General features: G+C 52.6%; 2 protein-coding genes across 3 annotated transcripts in view; both read right to left on the reverse strand.

Annotated features, from left to right (window-relative positions):
• The window catches only part of PIM2 (Pim-2 proto-oncogene, serine/threonine kinase), a 53,518-nt gene that overhangs the window by 17,518 nt on the left and 20,373 nt on the right, over window positions 1-15,627 (reverse strand). The gene's annotated exons all lie outside the window — the stretch shown is intronic.
• The window catches only part of OTUD5 (OTU deubiquitinase 5), a 28,137-nt gene that overhangs the window by 9,551 nt on the left and 2,959 nt on the right, over window positions 1-15,627 (reverse strand). For both annotated transcript variants that reach the window (XM_084870653.1, XM_084870652.1), the window contains exon 2: window positions 6,084-6,177. In XM_084870653.1, coding sequence (XP_084726779.1) covers window positions 6,084-6,177 — 94 coding nt within the window. The remainder of the gene's footprint in view (window positions 1-6,083; window positions 6,178-15,627) is intronic.

Below are 15,627 nucleotides of genomic sequence, written 5' to 3' on the forward strand. Positions count from 1 at the left end.
GGAAGGTGATGACGCCTTCAGGTAGCTGGCTACCCACAAGTCAGCTAGAATGTCACCGGAACCACTTCAGCCCTTCCTCGTTTCTGTTGTACTTCCTCAGCCAGAGGAAAGCCCCAAACCTGGGGTCTAGGCTGTCCTACGTGTACGCAGGACCGGCACTTGACCTTTATGACGCCGAAGGGCCGCAAACCTTTAGTCACCAGATTAATGTCAAATCCATAGTACAGGCTTCACGTAACAGGGCCCTTCAATGTGGGCAAAGATGACCTTCTCTGCTTAGCAATCACATGCAAAATATAACCTTTTCTCCTCGACCCTAGGTTGCATTGACGGGTGATATGATACATGCGTTTCAGGACAGCTGCAGGAGGGAGGTCACCAAGCTCACTGGTTAGCAGATGCACCCTAGTTTAGGAATCATTACTGAGGAAGAATATACGCTCCTCGGGACCAAGGACACGAAGGGAGAGTGGAAGGACCTTTCTGACGATACGAGGCGGGAAAGATGCCCAGAGCTGCCTAAGAACACAGGAAGTCTCATTGAGGAGGCTCTTGCCTGACTCTGCTAGTCCCGCCTTCGTCCTGACAGCCCTCCTCCTCCCAGAAGGTGGCAGAGGCTAGGGCTGGACTTCCCTGTGGGGGCCAAGGTGGGAGAGGGGCCGATGGACTTGCAGAGGTAGGGGAATTCAGAGAACTTGTTTTGATAGAAACCGAAACCCCCCTCTGCTGACGCTGCACTTGCGGGCAGTCCGCACCTGCTCTCCCTTCCCGGAGTCCAGCTGGAAGAGGGCTCCCCACTGCCTCACCTCCGTCCCCGACCCAGACAGAACTGGACACCCTCAATCCAGCACTAGAACTGGTTCCCCCAAAGCCCTTTTACATCCCAACTCGTTCTATCCTCACCCCCAGACACCTGACTGTACACAGGGGCGACACTGAGGTCCGGAATGTGGCACAGCTGGCCCACGGGCACACGTTTGGGAGGGTGAAGAGGAGGCCAGGCTCTCACGGATGGACTTCAAGCACTGATAGCCAAGAAGACAGTACCACCACTCCAATCCCGCTATCACCTCAGCCACCTGACTCAGGGGCCAGGCCTGATCCTGTCTACCTCAGTTTCCCCACCAGTGCAAGCAGGAATCAGCTGGAAAGGCCTGGGAGTGGGCAGAGATTACAACTATCAGGGGCTATACCGCTCACTAAGGCTACAGAGGTCAGCATGAACCTCACCTCCTCAGACACTCCCCCTTCCCCCTCCGTCCTCTCTCTGAGCACACAGTCACCGGCCTAGAAATGTCCACGCGCGCACACATAGCCGGCAGGTCCTGCCAGAGATGTTTCCCGAGGCCCAATTCCCACACGACAGCCCTTGCAACTACAGAGAACCATCCTAGTCCACAAGCGGATGCCCCTGCAGCCAAGATGCTGGACAAGATGCAAGGCTGTGCAAACGGAGGACCCTGCCCCCTCCTTCCTGGCCTTTGCCAGGGGCTGGGGGGAGGGGAGAAGAGCCAGGAGCAGGAACAGACTTGCCACAACCTCCCTCCACTGCTGCAGGAGGTCTCTAACCCTCCTCGGGTTCCCTAAAATGTAGTCACTGTGTGCCGGGTGGTTACGTGGAGGAGCAAGCCGGGAGAGCCGGGACTACCTAAAGGAGCGGCCGCACAGGGCCCCGCCATCGGCTTCAGAGGCCCCTGAGCAGTGCCTCCCTGCCAGGCTCCTGCCTGCCTGCCTGCCGCCTGCTAAGAGAGCCCCAGCAAGTTCCGCTGAGAATAGAAAAGGAAGCTTGGTGTCTGCAGGAAATCTAAAAACAAACCACACAAATGTGTACACACAGCAGCTCAGGGAGACAGGGACCTGGTTTGTTCCCACTTCCCTCCTGGCCCAGTGGCAACCCCAGTCCCACTGAGGAGGAGAGTCGGGGGGGGGGGGCCCACCTGCCTGTCAGGCAGCTGTGGTGCACGCCTGGACAGGGGCTGCAGCTGCCCCAGAGGTGGCAGACTCGCTGGGGACAGCGGAGCCCTAGCCTCTCCACAGCCTGGTCTCTGGAATGCCTGCTCTTTTCCTCAAGGCCTCCCGTGGCCCGAGGGAAAGATTGATGGAGGCAGGGCAAAGACCAATGGAATCTGGCATGGAGACCTCCCTCTGGCCTGGTTCTCCAACCTCAAACACCAATGTCCTCACACCTGCCTGTGTGACCTAGATAGTAGGGCCCTGGCTTTCTCTTGAGGTCCCAGCTTCCCCGTCTATAAAATAGTCTACACTGATCTGGGATCCGTCCCTCCAATGCTAGGGGCCCAAGTTCCAACCCAAAACGGCCCAGAAGAGGGGGCCTGGCTACTGTTTGTGGGCCTCACTGCTGTCACCTCCCCCACCCCATCTGCTTCTCCCTGGCCCATGCAGACACACACTCTGTGGCCTCCACTTTGCCCACAGAGGCCTGGGCCGGAGGTTTTGCTGAGTCAAAGCATATGCGCAGAGGGAAGGAGGAGAGCTGCAGACTCACATTTCCAGGAGGAGGTTATCTGGGCAGAGCAGGGGCAGGATGGCCCACAGGATACCCCTGGAGCTCAGGCTCCCACTTCATCCCACCCCGCCTTCGCCGATGCTCACAAGCCCCCAGGAGGGGCGGTGGGAGAGAACTGGGCACAGGCAGTGGGTAGTGGTTCACACTGGGGACGCCCAGACCTCCGAGGCAGCACAGAGGGCAGAAAGCTGCCTGCTTCAGAATTCCCAGCAGCAGAGGCCCACGGGCTCCTCATTGGAGTAAGGAAGGCCCAGAGAGGTCAAGGACTGCAGCTGAGGTCACCCAGCCTGTTGAGAGCCAAACTAAAAAGCTAGGGCTTTCCTAGGGCTGCGGAAAGAATGTGTCCTTTGGCACCTCTGGGTTCCCATGCCAGCGCTGCCACTGATGACCTGAGCGTGTCATTTCCCTTTCTTGAGCCTCAACCTTCCCAGCTGTCTCGTGGGAATATAAGAATCCCAACTTGACAGATGAAGCTGCAGCATCCAGCTGAATGCCTAGCAGAGTCAGGGTCCAGGAGTGACAGGGCGTCCCCTGGGTCCGCAATCCCCCCGCCAACTCCCACCCTCAGTTGTGTGCTCCTTCGACTGTTCAGTGTGTGGCCGGAAGTGAGAACCTGCAGCCTTCTCGCCAGAGCCCAGGACAATTGCCACCTGTCCCTGTCCCTGTCCCTGTCCCAGCTCGGCTGGAAGCAGAAAGCCAGGGGGCAAAGTCCCCTTCCCACGCACAGGTCTGGTCTGCACTGGTCGTGTGCACTCTGCCCCGGGGAAAATTCCATACGAGGCCCAGAGACCCAGGGGCCGCGCACTTCAGAGGCCCGACCGCTGGGCTTCAGAGGTTTTTCTGGAAAAAAGCCAAGGGCAGCTCAGTCAGGGGAAATGTATAGCCATAGTGCTGATAAGAAAAGGCCTTCAACCTGCCATGGTCAGCGCTTCCTGTCAGCGCCAGCCTCTTACTGGAAGGCCCCAACAGGGGGAAGGGTCAGAGGATGTGTGGGGAAAACAGCTAAATGGACACATGTGCAAATATTGCTCTTCATATGGGTTGCTGCACAAGCCCGGTTATCGCTAGCGCCAAGGTCTGCCTCAAAGACCGTTCAAGACCCAGCTGCCCAGCTGCGTTCCCTGCCCCTCACTCCACCAGAAGCCCTGCTCACCCGGCAACCAGCCTGAGTTCTCAGAACAGACCCCCGCCTGTGCGTTCTTTGGTCCAATGACTCTAAACCTGAACTCTTGCTCTGGGAAACATCTCAGGGAGAACACAGGCATAAACCGGAGGGGGGGGGGGTTGGGATTTTCCAGCCACGCAGAGGCCATTGCCCAAACCTCCCGTGTGGGAGAAAGGGGGAGACGACCCCTGACCCCACCTAAACGTCTTTCTTTCACCCGCTCAACAAACATCTGTGGCTCCAGGCATTGCTGAGAGGAGCATCCAGGCTTTATCAGGGCTAAGTTCCCCGAGGGGCTCCTATGCTCTCAGGCCCTAAAGGGATTTACTGAAATCTCATTGAACCGCCACTAGGTTGTAACAGGCTCAAGATTAAAAAAAAAGCTGCTTGCCCAAGGTCCTGGGAACAATCAGTGGCACAGCCTGGGGTGGCGCCTGGGTCAGCCCAGCCCACCCGTAGGCCCAGGGGAAGGGGGGGGGGCACCCAGAAGGGATCGAAGGAGCCCTTCAGAGTCAATCCTACTTCACAGATGGGACGAGGATAGTGCTGAGAGAGGGCTTCTGACTCCCAGCTCAGACTCCTAACAAGAGCGCCTTTTAGGGCAGATGGACGAACCCCAAAAGGAGGATGGGATCAGACTCCCAGCTTCCCCTGGAAGCTAGCACAGGGCCTCAGGACGGCTTGTTGGGTTTAGAGTGGAGAGTAAATGGTATTAAGCAGCTATTAATTTTGTTAGGTTCGATAATGGCATTTTGATTATGTTGAGAGAGAGAGAGACAGGGAGAAAGGGGGAGAGAGACAGAGGAAGAAACTGGGACTTTATCTGTCGGAGAAACATACAGAAATATTTATGAATGAAATAACCTAATGTTGGGGTTTTGCTTTAAAAATACCCATTTCAGCCCTGGCTGGTGGGTGACTTATTTGAGCACTGTCCCATGCCCTGGAAGGTCACCAGTTCAATTCCCAATCAGGGCACATGCCCAGGTTGCCGGCGAGATTCCCAGTAGGGGGTGTGCAGGAGGCAGCCGATCAATATTTCTCTCTCACATTGATGCTTTTCTCTCCCTTTCTTTCTCTCTAAAATAAATAAACACTTATTACAAAAAAATATTCGTTTCACCCTGGCCAGTGTTATCAGTGGCTAGATCATCAACCCTTTCACCGAAGAGTCACAGGCTGGATTCCAGGCAGGGGCATGTAACCTGGATTGTGGATTTGTCCCCGATCCAGGGAGTGTGCGGGAGGCAACCTGTTGATTTGTCTCTCTCACATCCATGTTTTTCTTTCTCTCTCTCTCTCTCTCTCCCCCTTCCCTTCCACTCTCTCTGAAAAAGCAATGGAAAAAATATCCTCAGGTGAAGATTAACAACAACAAAAAATACTTGTTTCAGCTCTGGCCTGGTAGCTCAATTGATTAGAGCCGTGGTCGGCAAACTGCGGCTCTTTAGCCCTTTGAGTGTGGCTCTTCCATAAAATACCACGGCCTGGGCGAGTCTATGTTGAAGAAGTGGCATTAGAGGAAGTTTACGTTTAAAAAATGTGGCTCTCAAAGGAAATTTCAATCGTTGTGCTGTTGGTATTTGGCTCTGCTGACTAATGAGTTTACCAACCACTGGGTTAGAGCATCATCCCGATATGCCAAGTTTCAGGTTTGATCCCTGGTCAGGGCACATACAAGAATCAACCAACCAATGTACAAGTGGAACCACGAATCAATGTGTCTCTCTCTCCCTCTCTGTTTCTCTCTCTCTCAAAATCAATTAATTAAAAAAAATTTTTTTAAGGAGTTAAAAAAAAAATACTCACTTCAGGATAGTAATAAAGAGTGGGCAGGAGAGTGATGAAACAGGGCTGGCCATGTGTTGATGACTAATTGGGAGATGAATGATGGGTACATGAAGGTTCACTATTGTCTCTACTTTTGTGTAAGTTAAAAAGAGAAGGTCTATTATCCCAAAGTGAGGGTAGTATGCTGTAGTTAAGAGCCCCCAGACTAACCTTTAGCCCTCAGACTAACCTACCATGTACTACCTGCCCCTGGGCAAGCCACTCTCCATCTCTGAGCTGCTTTTCTCATCTGACAAATGGAAGCAATGGTCCCAACACTCACCCAGCTTAGGGAAGAATTGCAAGGGCTTCCTGTGGTGCCTGATGGAGCAGTCTGTCCCTAACGTTACTTTCCTTATCACTGTCATTGCTGCTATTAGTCCTCTCATGCCGCCACACTGCCTGATGACAAAGGACTAGAGGCCAGATTCGTTTGAGGCTGTGGCCTGAAGTCCATAAAAGACCAGTTAACTCTGTCCCCAACCCTGTCTCAGGTTCCTCCTGACAACTGGGACACGCAGGGGCAGCCCTGGGCCCTTGAAGGCTGAGGCAGAGACTCACCTACAGCCCGGAAGAGACAGGCGCCGTCCTCCTTCATTTGCTTGATGATGAAGCCCTTCTTGTCTCGCAGGGCCTTTTCAAACCAGTGTTCCTGCTGCAGGGAAGAGGTGTGGGGGTCAGCAACAGGAAAGGCCTGCACCCCCTCCCCAGAGCGCTGCCCTCGGGCTCCTGAGGGGCCCAGCTGATTGGCAGGGTCAAGTTCTCAGCCCTGTTTGTCCATCCCATGCATGTGGAGCAGGAGGAGACCCTTTAAGGAGCCCGGCCTTGTGTGAGCCGAAGACTTGCTCCCAGAGGAGCCCAGCTGCCTTGAGAGCAGAGGCCCCAGCTGCGTTCTGCCTCCTGCTGACCATGCTGGGAATCCACGCTGGACCTTCCCACAGGCAGCCAGAGGCCCAGGGCTGGCAGGAATGGGGAGCTGGGTGGGGGGACACCTGGCTCTACCTCCAGTACTCTCACCTGGGGACCCTCTAGCCACTCTAGGGGAGGAGAGATGTTGAGAAGGGAATGATTGCTAAGATCTTGAATCCCACATATAGCTCGGGAATGCCAAGATCTTGTGTAAGGCAAAATGTATGCAAAGTATGATTTTACTTGTGAGTGAATGCATTTAGCATATATGTATATGCATAGCTACACAAACACATATGTATACAAAGTTGGGAAGGCTATGGAACAAAATATTATCCCTAAGTGTTGCCATTGCAGGTGACTTGACTTCACCTCCTTCTTTAGAAGGGATATGTAATCACTCATCCAAAATTCCCTAACTCAAAAAGCTTTGAAAGCCAAAAGACTTTTCCTAACTTATTTGGCATCACTGCCTGAGCTGAGCTGATGAGAACCCAGTTACCCCCTTGGAGATGAATACTGAAACATTCGGGTGTTTGTCTGCCACAGGCCCCCCTGGAGGTGTTACGGGAACAGCATACACCAGGTGAGTGCTCTAAATCCTGAAAAGTTTCTCCATTTCCAAGGCACGTTTGGCCCCAAAGTTTCAGATTAAGTGAACTTGTACGAAGGCTGTTTTTTAAAATAATGCTGAGATGAGTAGACAGAATACAGAGCATTACTAAGGCAACGAAGCTACTCTGCGTACTAGGATGGTGTCCTAACTCCTAGAATGTAACCAAGATGAGGCCCAAAAAAACACTTGGAAGTTGTTTACAAAAATGGCCCAGGGTTGCCAGGAGCCAGGCTTTGGGTGAGTCTGATGTGTCAATGTAGGTACATCAATTGTAATAAATGTATCGTTTTGACAGGGCGTGTTGATAGTAGAGGAGGCTATGTTCGCGTGGGGATAGGAAGTATAGGGAAACTCCCTGTACCTTCTGCTCAATTTTGCTGTCAATCTAAAACTGCTCTAAAAAAAATAAAGTCTATTTAAAAAAAAGTAGAATGTCCACGTGTCACTTCAAACCCAAACAAACCAAAAGCAACATCTTTCCCAGGCCACTCACGCCCTCTGCTGGCCATCAGGAGAAGCCAGCCTGATGCAGCATCAGGACTAGGGACCAAAAATCCCAAGCCACGCTGCCTGGAGATTTATAGGATCCAGGCAATTGCCAACCAGAGGGGATCGCCTCTCTGCAGGCCTTTCCCCCCAAGCTCAGGTGAGAGAAATTCCTTGCGAAATAGGAAGCACAGGGTTTAGATGTCAAAGCTCTGGGTTCCAACCCCAGCTCTGTCACTCACTCACTCACTGCAGGATTTTGGGGAGCTATCGTAACACTCCAAGCCTCAGTTTCATATCAAATGGGGGATGTGGGATATACCTGAAAGAGCTGTCAAGACGATCAAAGGAGCCTCAGAGCCAGAAAAGGCCTTGTAAATAGTGTACCATATACTGGAGAGGTGGCCACCAGTCAGAGAAGAAGGGAGCCTAGCACAGACATGTACAACTGAGAGACCCTCAGAAAGTCCCCGGTGAGTGGCTGGACAGGAGGGGATGGGGGGGGGAATACCCAGCAGCCCCACCACCAGGGCCCACACCCTGGGAAGGTATGGCTGGCTGGCTTTCCAGAGATGACACAGGCACTGGGAAGCCCTTAATGGGCTTCCATGGGAAGCGCACACTCTTGTTTGGGCACAACATTCCAGCAGTCCGCGTGCCCCTCCTGCCCCAGAGGCTGTGGGCGAGCACACTCCAACCAGCTCCCCCAAACCCATCCCTGCCAGACGGGGTCACCATCTCCCAGCTAGGGGTCTCCAGCAGTGCAGCTGCAACTATGGCTGTAGCCTGAGACTGGATAGGACAGAAGTTCTAAGAAAGGCACCCAGCAACCTCCTGCCCTAAGTGTGCGGGGTGCGGGTGGGGGAGAGGACATCAAAGGGGAAGAGAGGGCCTCCTGCTTATTTATCCAGCAAAGGGTTACCAGGCAGCTACTAAGTCAGACCTTGGGCTGGCAAGGAGGCCAGAGAAATGAATCAGACTTGCTCTCCGGCCTCCATCAGCTCGCAAACTGAGCGAGGGGCGGGGAAATAGGCAGCGACTACACGCAAGTGTGAGAGGGCTGTGAGAGAGATGAGCACAGGGGAGCTGGGGAACACGGAGGAAGGGACGTGGCCAGGCATTAAGGCTAGCACCCGAGAGGAGGTTCCACCTGAGCAAAGGGTTAGAACACCAAGAGCTCCAGCAAAGCTTGTGAATTGGGTCAGAAATCACTTCTGCCACCAAGCGCCAGGGAGGCCGCAGGCCAGCAATGAGTTCAGCAGAGCTCAAGTCCTGGGAGGGATAGGAAGGTGAGCGGGGCAGGGCCGGGAAGAAAGATGAACTCATATTAGCCAAATGCCTGCCTCATGCCAGGTGCCAGATGCAAAAGGCGACCTCTTAATTGTACCACAGCTCGCCGAAACCGGTTTGGTTCAATGGATAGAGTGTCAGCCTGTGGACTGAAAGGTCCCGGGTTCGATTCTGGTCAAGGGTATGTACCTTGGTTGCAGGCACATCCCCAGTAGGGGGTGTGCAAGAGGCAGCTGACTGATGATTCTCTTTCATCGATGTTTCTAACTCTCAATCCCTCTCTGTAAAAAAGTCAATAAAAATATATATTAAAAAAATGTTCTTAAAAAAAAAATTGGCTGAAGCCGGTTTGGCTCAGTGGAAGAGCATCCGCCTGGGGACTGAAGGGTCCCGGGTTCGATTCCGGTCAAGGGCATGTACATTGGTTGCGGGCACATCCCCAGTGGGGGGTGTGCAGGAGGCAGCTGGTCAATGTCTCTCTCTCACTGACGTTTCTAACTCTCTATCCCTCTCAATTCCTCTCTGTGTAAAATCAATAAAATATATTAAAAAAAAATTGTACCACAGCTCAGGTGGCATGAAGCATTAGCCTCATTTTATGAAGGCAGAAAAGAGCTGGGGTTTGGGCACCAAAAAGGCCTAGTACAGAAGCTACAGGGGAGGCCTCGTGAGCCACAGCGTGGAGACAAACTTAGCAGGCCATGCTGGGGAAAGCCTGGTTTATCCCTAAATATGGAGGCCTGCCGAAACCGGTTTGGCTCAGTGGATAGAGCGTAGGCCTGAAGACTGAAAGATCCCAGGTTCGATTCTGGTCAAGGGCATGTACCTTGGTTGCGGGCACATCGCCAGTAGGGGGCGTGCAAGAGGCAGCTGACCGATGATTCTCTCTCATCGATGTTTCTAGCTCTCTTATCCCTCTCACTCTCTGTAAAAAAATCAATAAAATATATTAAAAAATATATATGGTAAGAAACCTCTGGGACAACTTCAAGCGAACCAACATCAGAATTATGGGGGTCCCAGAAGATGAGAGAGAGCAAGATATCGAAAACATACTGAAACAAATAGTGACAGAAAACTTCCCCCACCTGGTGAAAGAATTAGACTTACAAGTCCAGGAAGCACACAGAACTCCAAACAAAAGGAATCCAAAGAAGACCACACCAAGACACATCATAATTAAAATTCCAAGAGCAAAAGACAAAGAGAGAATATTAAAAGCAGCAAAGCAGGTAGTTACCTATAAAGGAGCACCTATATGATTGTCAGCTGATTTCTCAACAGAAACCATGCAGGCCAGATGGGAATGGCAAGAAATATTCAAGGTGATGAACAGTAAGAACCTACAGCCAAAGATAATCTACCCAGCAAAGCTATCACGCAGAATCGAAGGCCAGATAAAGAGCTTCACTAATAAAAAAAAGCTAAAGGAGTTCATCATCACCAAACCAGAATTATATGAATCGCTGAAGGGGGTTCTTTCGGAAGAGAAAGTAAATAAAGATAAAACTATGAACAACAAATACGTAACTATCAACAAGTGAATCTAAAAACCAAGGAAATTAATAACTGTTGAATATAATTGAATCAGGGGTATGGAAGGGGAGTGAACTGACGATTCTCGGGGAGGGGGGAGAGGGGTGTGTGGGAAGAGACTGAACATAAACTGTGCACCTATGGATGAGGACAATGAGGGGTGGGGAAGGAGCGGAGGGTGGGGTGGGAACCTGGTGGAGGGGAGCAATGGAGCGGGGGTGGGGGGGGGAAGAGGAACATTTGTAATAATATGAACAATAAAGATTTACTTAAAAAAAAAAATATATATATATATATATATATGGAGGCCTGAGCATTCCCTTTGCACAAGCAGGGTTTTAGTCCTAGGCAGCCAGTGTGGCATCTGTGCCTGGATGTGGAGGCCTAGCCACTAACCACCCACTGGCTTTGGCACCAGCAGCCTCAAGATCCTGGGCCCTGGCTCAAACCCTCTTCTCTCCCTCCCTGTGGGGAGATAAAATAGAGAGACCCTGGTCCTGAGTTCTAGAAAGAGTTCATACAGTCCCAGGAGCTGGTAGCACAGTTGTTCCGTATCCCAGCTGGACAGGAGCCTCCAGAAAAAGATGTCAACTTGGAAGCTGCTTAGGAAAATGGGCTGGGAAGGACGGGCTGGTGGGGGTGAGGAGCAGGGGTGGGGGCTGACCCAGCCAAAGAGAACTTTACACCACATTTCTGTCCTGGCCCAAGGAAGTCAAGTCCAGACCCTCAATCTTGCAAGCCCACCAATGAGCCTGTGGGCAAGTCCATCCACATCTCTGAGCCTCCACAGAGGGGCTGGGCAAAGCCCTCTGACAATGGGGGTCCCAGGTGTAAGACTCTGCAACCTCCTGCCACAAAGACCCAAGAAAAGTTGCAAAAGACTGTAGGACCCAACTGACTCAAGTTCCGATCCAGCTCCAACTATTAGCCATGTGAGGACCTGCTCTGGGCCAGTTTTCCAATCTGTGAAAAGGGATAACAAGTCACCCAATAACAGGGATACCAGGAAGACTCAAATATGACAGCACTCTGTCCAGTAGGAGAGCAGTTAATTCGTTTCTCTCCCCTCCCTGGAAGGCAAACAGGAAGACCCCTGTAGCAGGCTGAATTAAGAGCCGCCCAAACATATCAGGCCCTGATCCCTGGAACCTGTAAATGTCACTTTATAAGGAAAAAGGGTATTTACAGGTGTAATTAAGTTAAAGATCGTGAGATGCAGAGATTACCTTACCAGCAGTAAGAAATCACTGTGGGTAAACCCAGATCACAGCTGCCAGGTATACCCAGTTCACAAGTGAAGACCTAGGTGCAACCACAAATGGCCTTAGAAGAGCAGAGGAAGATCTGACACAGACAGAGAGGAGACCACACACAGAGAGATGATGATGGGAAAACAGGTGGAGATCAGAGTGATGCTCACAAACCAAGGAATGTCAGTAGCCCCCCGAAGCTGGAAAAGGACCAGGCCCCCCTCTAAAGCCTCTGGAAGGAGTGCAGCCTTGACAGCACCTTGATGTTGGCCCAGTGAACCTGACTTTGGACTGCTGGCCTCCAGAACTGCGAGAGAATGTGTCTGTTGTTTTAAACCATCTAGTTTGTGGTAATTTGGCACAGCAGCCACAGGAAAATAATACACCCCCTGGTGGCACTCCTGTAAGCTGGGAGGCAATGTCATCTGGCTATCAGCTAGCTAGCAGGACCCACCTCTCCGGCACCCACCTGCCCGGGGCAGGGTTAGAATTAAAGCGGCAGGGGCCTGGACTCCCCCTATAGCTTGGGAAGCTGCTGACCCTACTCATCAATAAAGGAGCTGTGCCGAAACCGGTTTGGCTCAGTGAATAGAGCGTCGGCCTGCGGACTACAAGGTCCCAGGTTCGATTCCGGTCAAGGGCACATCCCCAGTAGAGGGTGTGCAAGAGGCAGCTGATCGATGATTCTCTCTCATTGATGTTTCTAACTCTCTATCCCTCTCCCTTCCTCTCTGTAAAAAAAAAAAATCAATAAAATATATATTTAAAAAATAATAAAATAACTGAGCTGTCACTGAAGGGGACAGGGAGCAGGAGAAGACATTAGCAGCAATGACAGCTTATGGACAGATGTCTTCCCAGAGCCCATGGCAAAGAGGGGTTCAGTATTCTGGGCTTCACAGCTCTGCCCCGGCAAGTCTGGGGCCAAGAATACCCCTCTCGCCCCCCCCCCCCCCCCCCAAAAAAAAACCGCCCAGGAACACTGGCTCAGCTCCGTGTGCAAAACACAAACAACCCACCCGGCGAGCAACACCGACAGATGCACTGCTCTCTAAGGACCAACACGAGCTCTCCGGGCAGGGCGATAGGGAAGAGCCAGGCCTAAAACCTGACGCCAGCCACTGGGGACAGGGGAAGGGATTTAAAAAAATGAAGATGCTGTCATTATGCAACAAAAAGACATGAAGCACTGCTCCGTGCTACAACATGGATGAGCTATACTGGGTGAAAGGAGCAGTCACGAAGGACAGCACATGATATGATGCCATTTCTATGAACCATCCCGAAGAGACAAATCAATCCAGGCAAAAAGGAGATTACTGGTTGCCAGGCCAGGGTGGTGAGTGAGTGAGCATCAATCTATGCACCCGGAGGGGAGGTCCACTGGGTCAATTTCCCAGTCAGGGCCCGGCCCGGTTGGCGCTCAATCCCCAGCAGGGGGCGCGCGAGAGGCAGCCAATGTAGATGTTTGTTATTGATGTTTGTCTCCCTTCCTCTCTCTCTAAAAATTAATGAGCACATATTTACAAAAAAAGCAGATGAATGGTGGGTGCCCAGGGGCTGGGAGCAGGTGAGGGGACTGGGAGATGATGAGGATGACTACGGGCTTCGTTTTGAGGTGATGAAACTATCCTAAACGTGACTGATCATACTTATGGATGCACAACTCTGAGTAGACTAACAACCACTTTCAATTCATGAATTGCATGGTATGTGAATTGTGTCTCAGTAAAGCTGTAAAAAGTAACAACAACAACAACGACCCAAGAACCTATAGGCCAGTGAGAAGGAGGTGGAACATTGCCTGAAATTTCGTAGCATACCCCCACCAAAAGCTAAGAGGCTCCACTCAAAACTTTCGCAGTGGGTTAGGGCAGTGGTCGGCAAACTGCGGCTCGTGAACCGCGGTTTTGCCGCTCTGTTGACTGAGTTTGCCGACCACTGGGTCAGGGGAGTAGGAAACAGGGAATTAAAGAAGACATTACCACTAGCTTCAGAACATGGAGTCCAAAAAAAAAAAAAAAAATACAGGACTCGAACCCAGACAGGGAGCGCTTTCTGCTATCCCACTCTGCCTCCCCACGAGAGGAGTCTGCAGGTACCAAGGCTCCTAGGAGGAAACTAAGCGATCCCAGGGAAACTGCAAGAGAAGCATCAGCCAAGGTCTGCAGTGAGTCAGCCAGGTATTCACACACAATCACTGGGCATGGGTGGACTTTTGAGAAGAAAAGAAAAAAAAAAGCAGCAGCAGCAGCAGCTGAGAATTTGCCCAAAGCTACCAAGCAGCTATGCGGAAGACCCTGGGCCTACCCAGTTCAAAAAGCCCAATTCTTCCCCCACACAGCCTTACCTCCTCCTCACCCAACAGGCCCCCTCCCGACAGGCCACCCCGAGTGCATTCACCACAGCACAGGTGACCGAAACACCGAACCCCGAGCCTCACGCCAAACAGGCTGCTTGTCCTGCCCACCAACCTCGGATGGTTGGAGGGAACACAGGGAGAAACCCACCGTGTTCTGTCACCTCCGGGTCCAGAGGGCTTTGGGGTGAGCTCTCTAAAATCCTAACCCTAAATGACACCCCCCAGCTCCTTACCTGGCCAACGGGAGAGCGGCTCAGAGAACAGAGGCAGGACTATCCTGGTTCACCCCGCAGAGCCCAGCAGGGCCTGCATGAGCCCCAGGCCCTCCCTGCCTGTCCTGCCGGCCCAGCCTCCCACCACCTGGTGTGCAGGCCCCGTCCTCAGAACGCTCCGAAGCCGTTCTTTCCACACAGCAGACTCTCAGGAAGGCGGCCACGCCTGGGAAAGGAAACCCCTGACACTAAGTTGCCTAAGGGGTGCCTGAAGGCGACAGAGGTACAGTCACAGCAGCGGGACAAACAGGAAGTCCGAGGAGCCAAACCAGGACCAGATTCACCACCTGAGCTCCCTCTCCACAACCCCCTTTCCGAGGGCTCTAACTGGCCTCCAGGCTACGAATGCCCCAATGACATTTCAGGACCAAGCCTGGGGCAGCCGGAGGGAGAAGCATCTTCCTTTTACCCCAGGCAGTGAGGCCGGGAAGTCGCCCCTCTGCAGTGGGGAAGGGAAGATATCCTGCAACCACAGAGCTCCATTCCCAAGTTCTTGTGGGGACAAGTGCAACAGAGGAGCGCCCAGCCTGCGAGATGCAAAGGGGGTGTAAGGAGGTGTCATCCTAGTCACCATGGCAACGTGGGACATTCTTCCTCTGTTCTTGGGACCAGGAACGGATCTCTCCCTATCCTGTGAAGGAGGAAAGACAGATAGGACTCCAAAGCAGGGAGAGAAGAAACAACTCTTGATCCTGACTCAGTGGCTGCAAAGATGACTCCATTTGCTTGGAGTAAGGGTGGGAAGGGGACCCCACGAGGCCCGGGCCCCTGGGAAGCACAGAAAGATTTATGTGAGCCAAGAGGGACAGGGACAGGAGTGAAGAAGTTCCTTGGGTGGGGATGTCCCAGACCTCTCTCCCATCTCTGGGAAGAAAGAAGCGTGTTGGAAGCAATTCAGGAAGCTCAGAAGGTTTCCCTGATCCTGGAGATGAGAAACAAGCAGAGCTGGGTCAGGCTGAATCTCGGAATCTCTGCCAGTCCTGGAGGGGAGGCCTCAGTCCCCTGTCCCCAGTCACTGACATCTGAGAGAAAGTCAGGAGGCCTTCCCGGCCGGAAGCTAAGAGCCCTAGGTATTTCCGAGCACTGGGGGAAGCCTGAGGCCACAAGGGGAGGACCCAAGGTGATAAGAGACTGCCTGGCTGCGGGAGGATGCACACCCATGGCGGATAGGGCTCTGACCACTCCCTGAAGCGAAGGCGCTCTGGTCCCTAAGGGGAAGCTGAGGCCCCTGGGAGGAGGCTCAGTTCTTCCCCCCCAGAATCCCACCACACCTATGTCCACAAGGGGAGAGGGCGGTCCTAGGGACTTAGTTCCCAAGTGGAGGGTGGTCTTAGGCTCAAGTCCCCAAGACAGGAAATCTCATGGCCCTAAGGGCTGCCATGAC

Source organism: Pipistrellus hanaki (assembly GCF_964339955.1).
Source record: "Pipistrellus hanaki genome assembly, chromosome: X".
In the NCBI taxonomy this organism is placed as follows: Eukaryota; Metazoa; Chordata; class Mammalia; order Chiroptera; family Vespertilionidae; genus Pipistrellus; species Pipistrellus hanaki.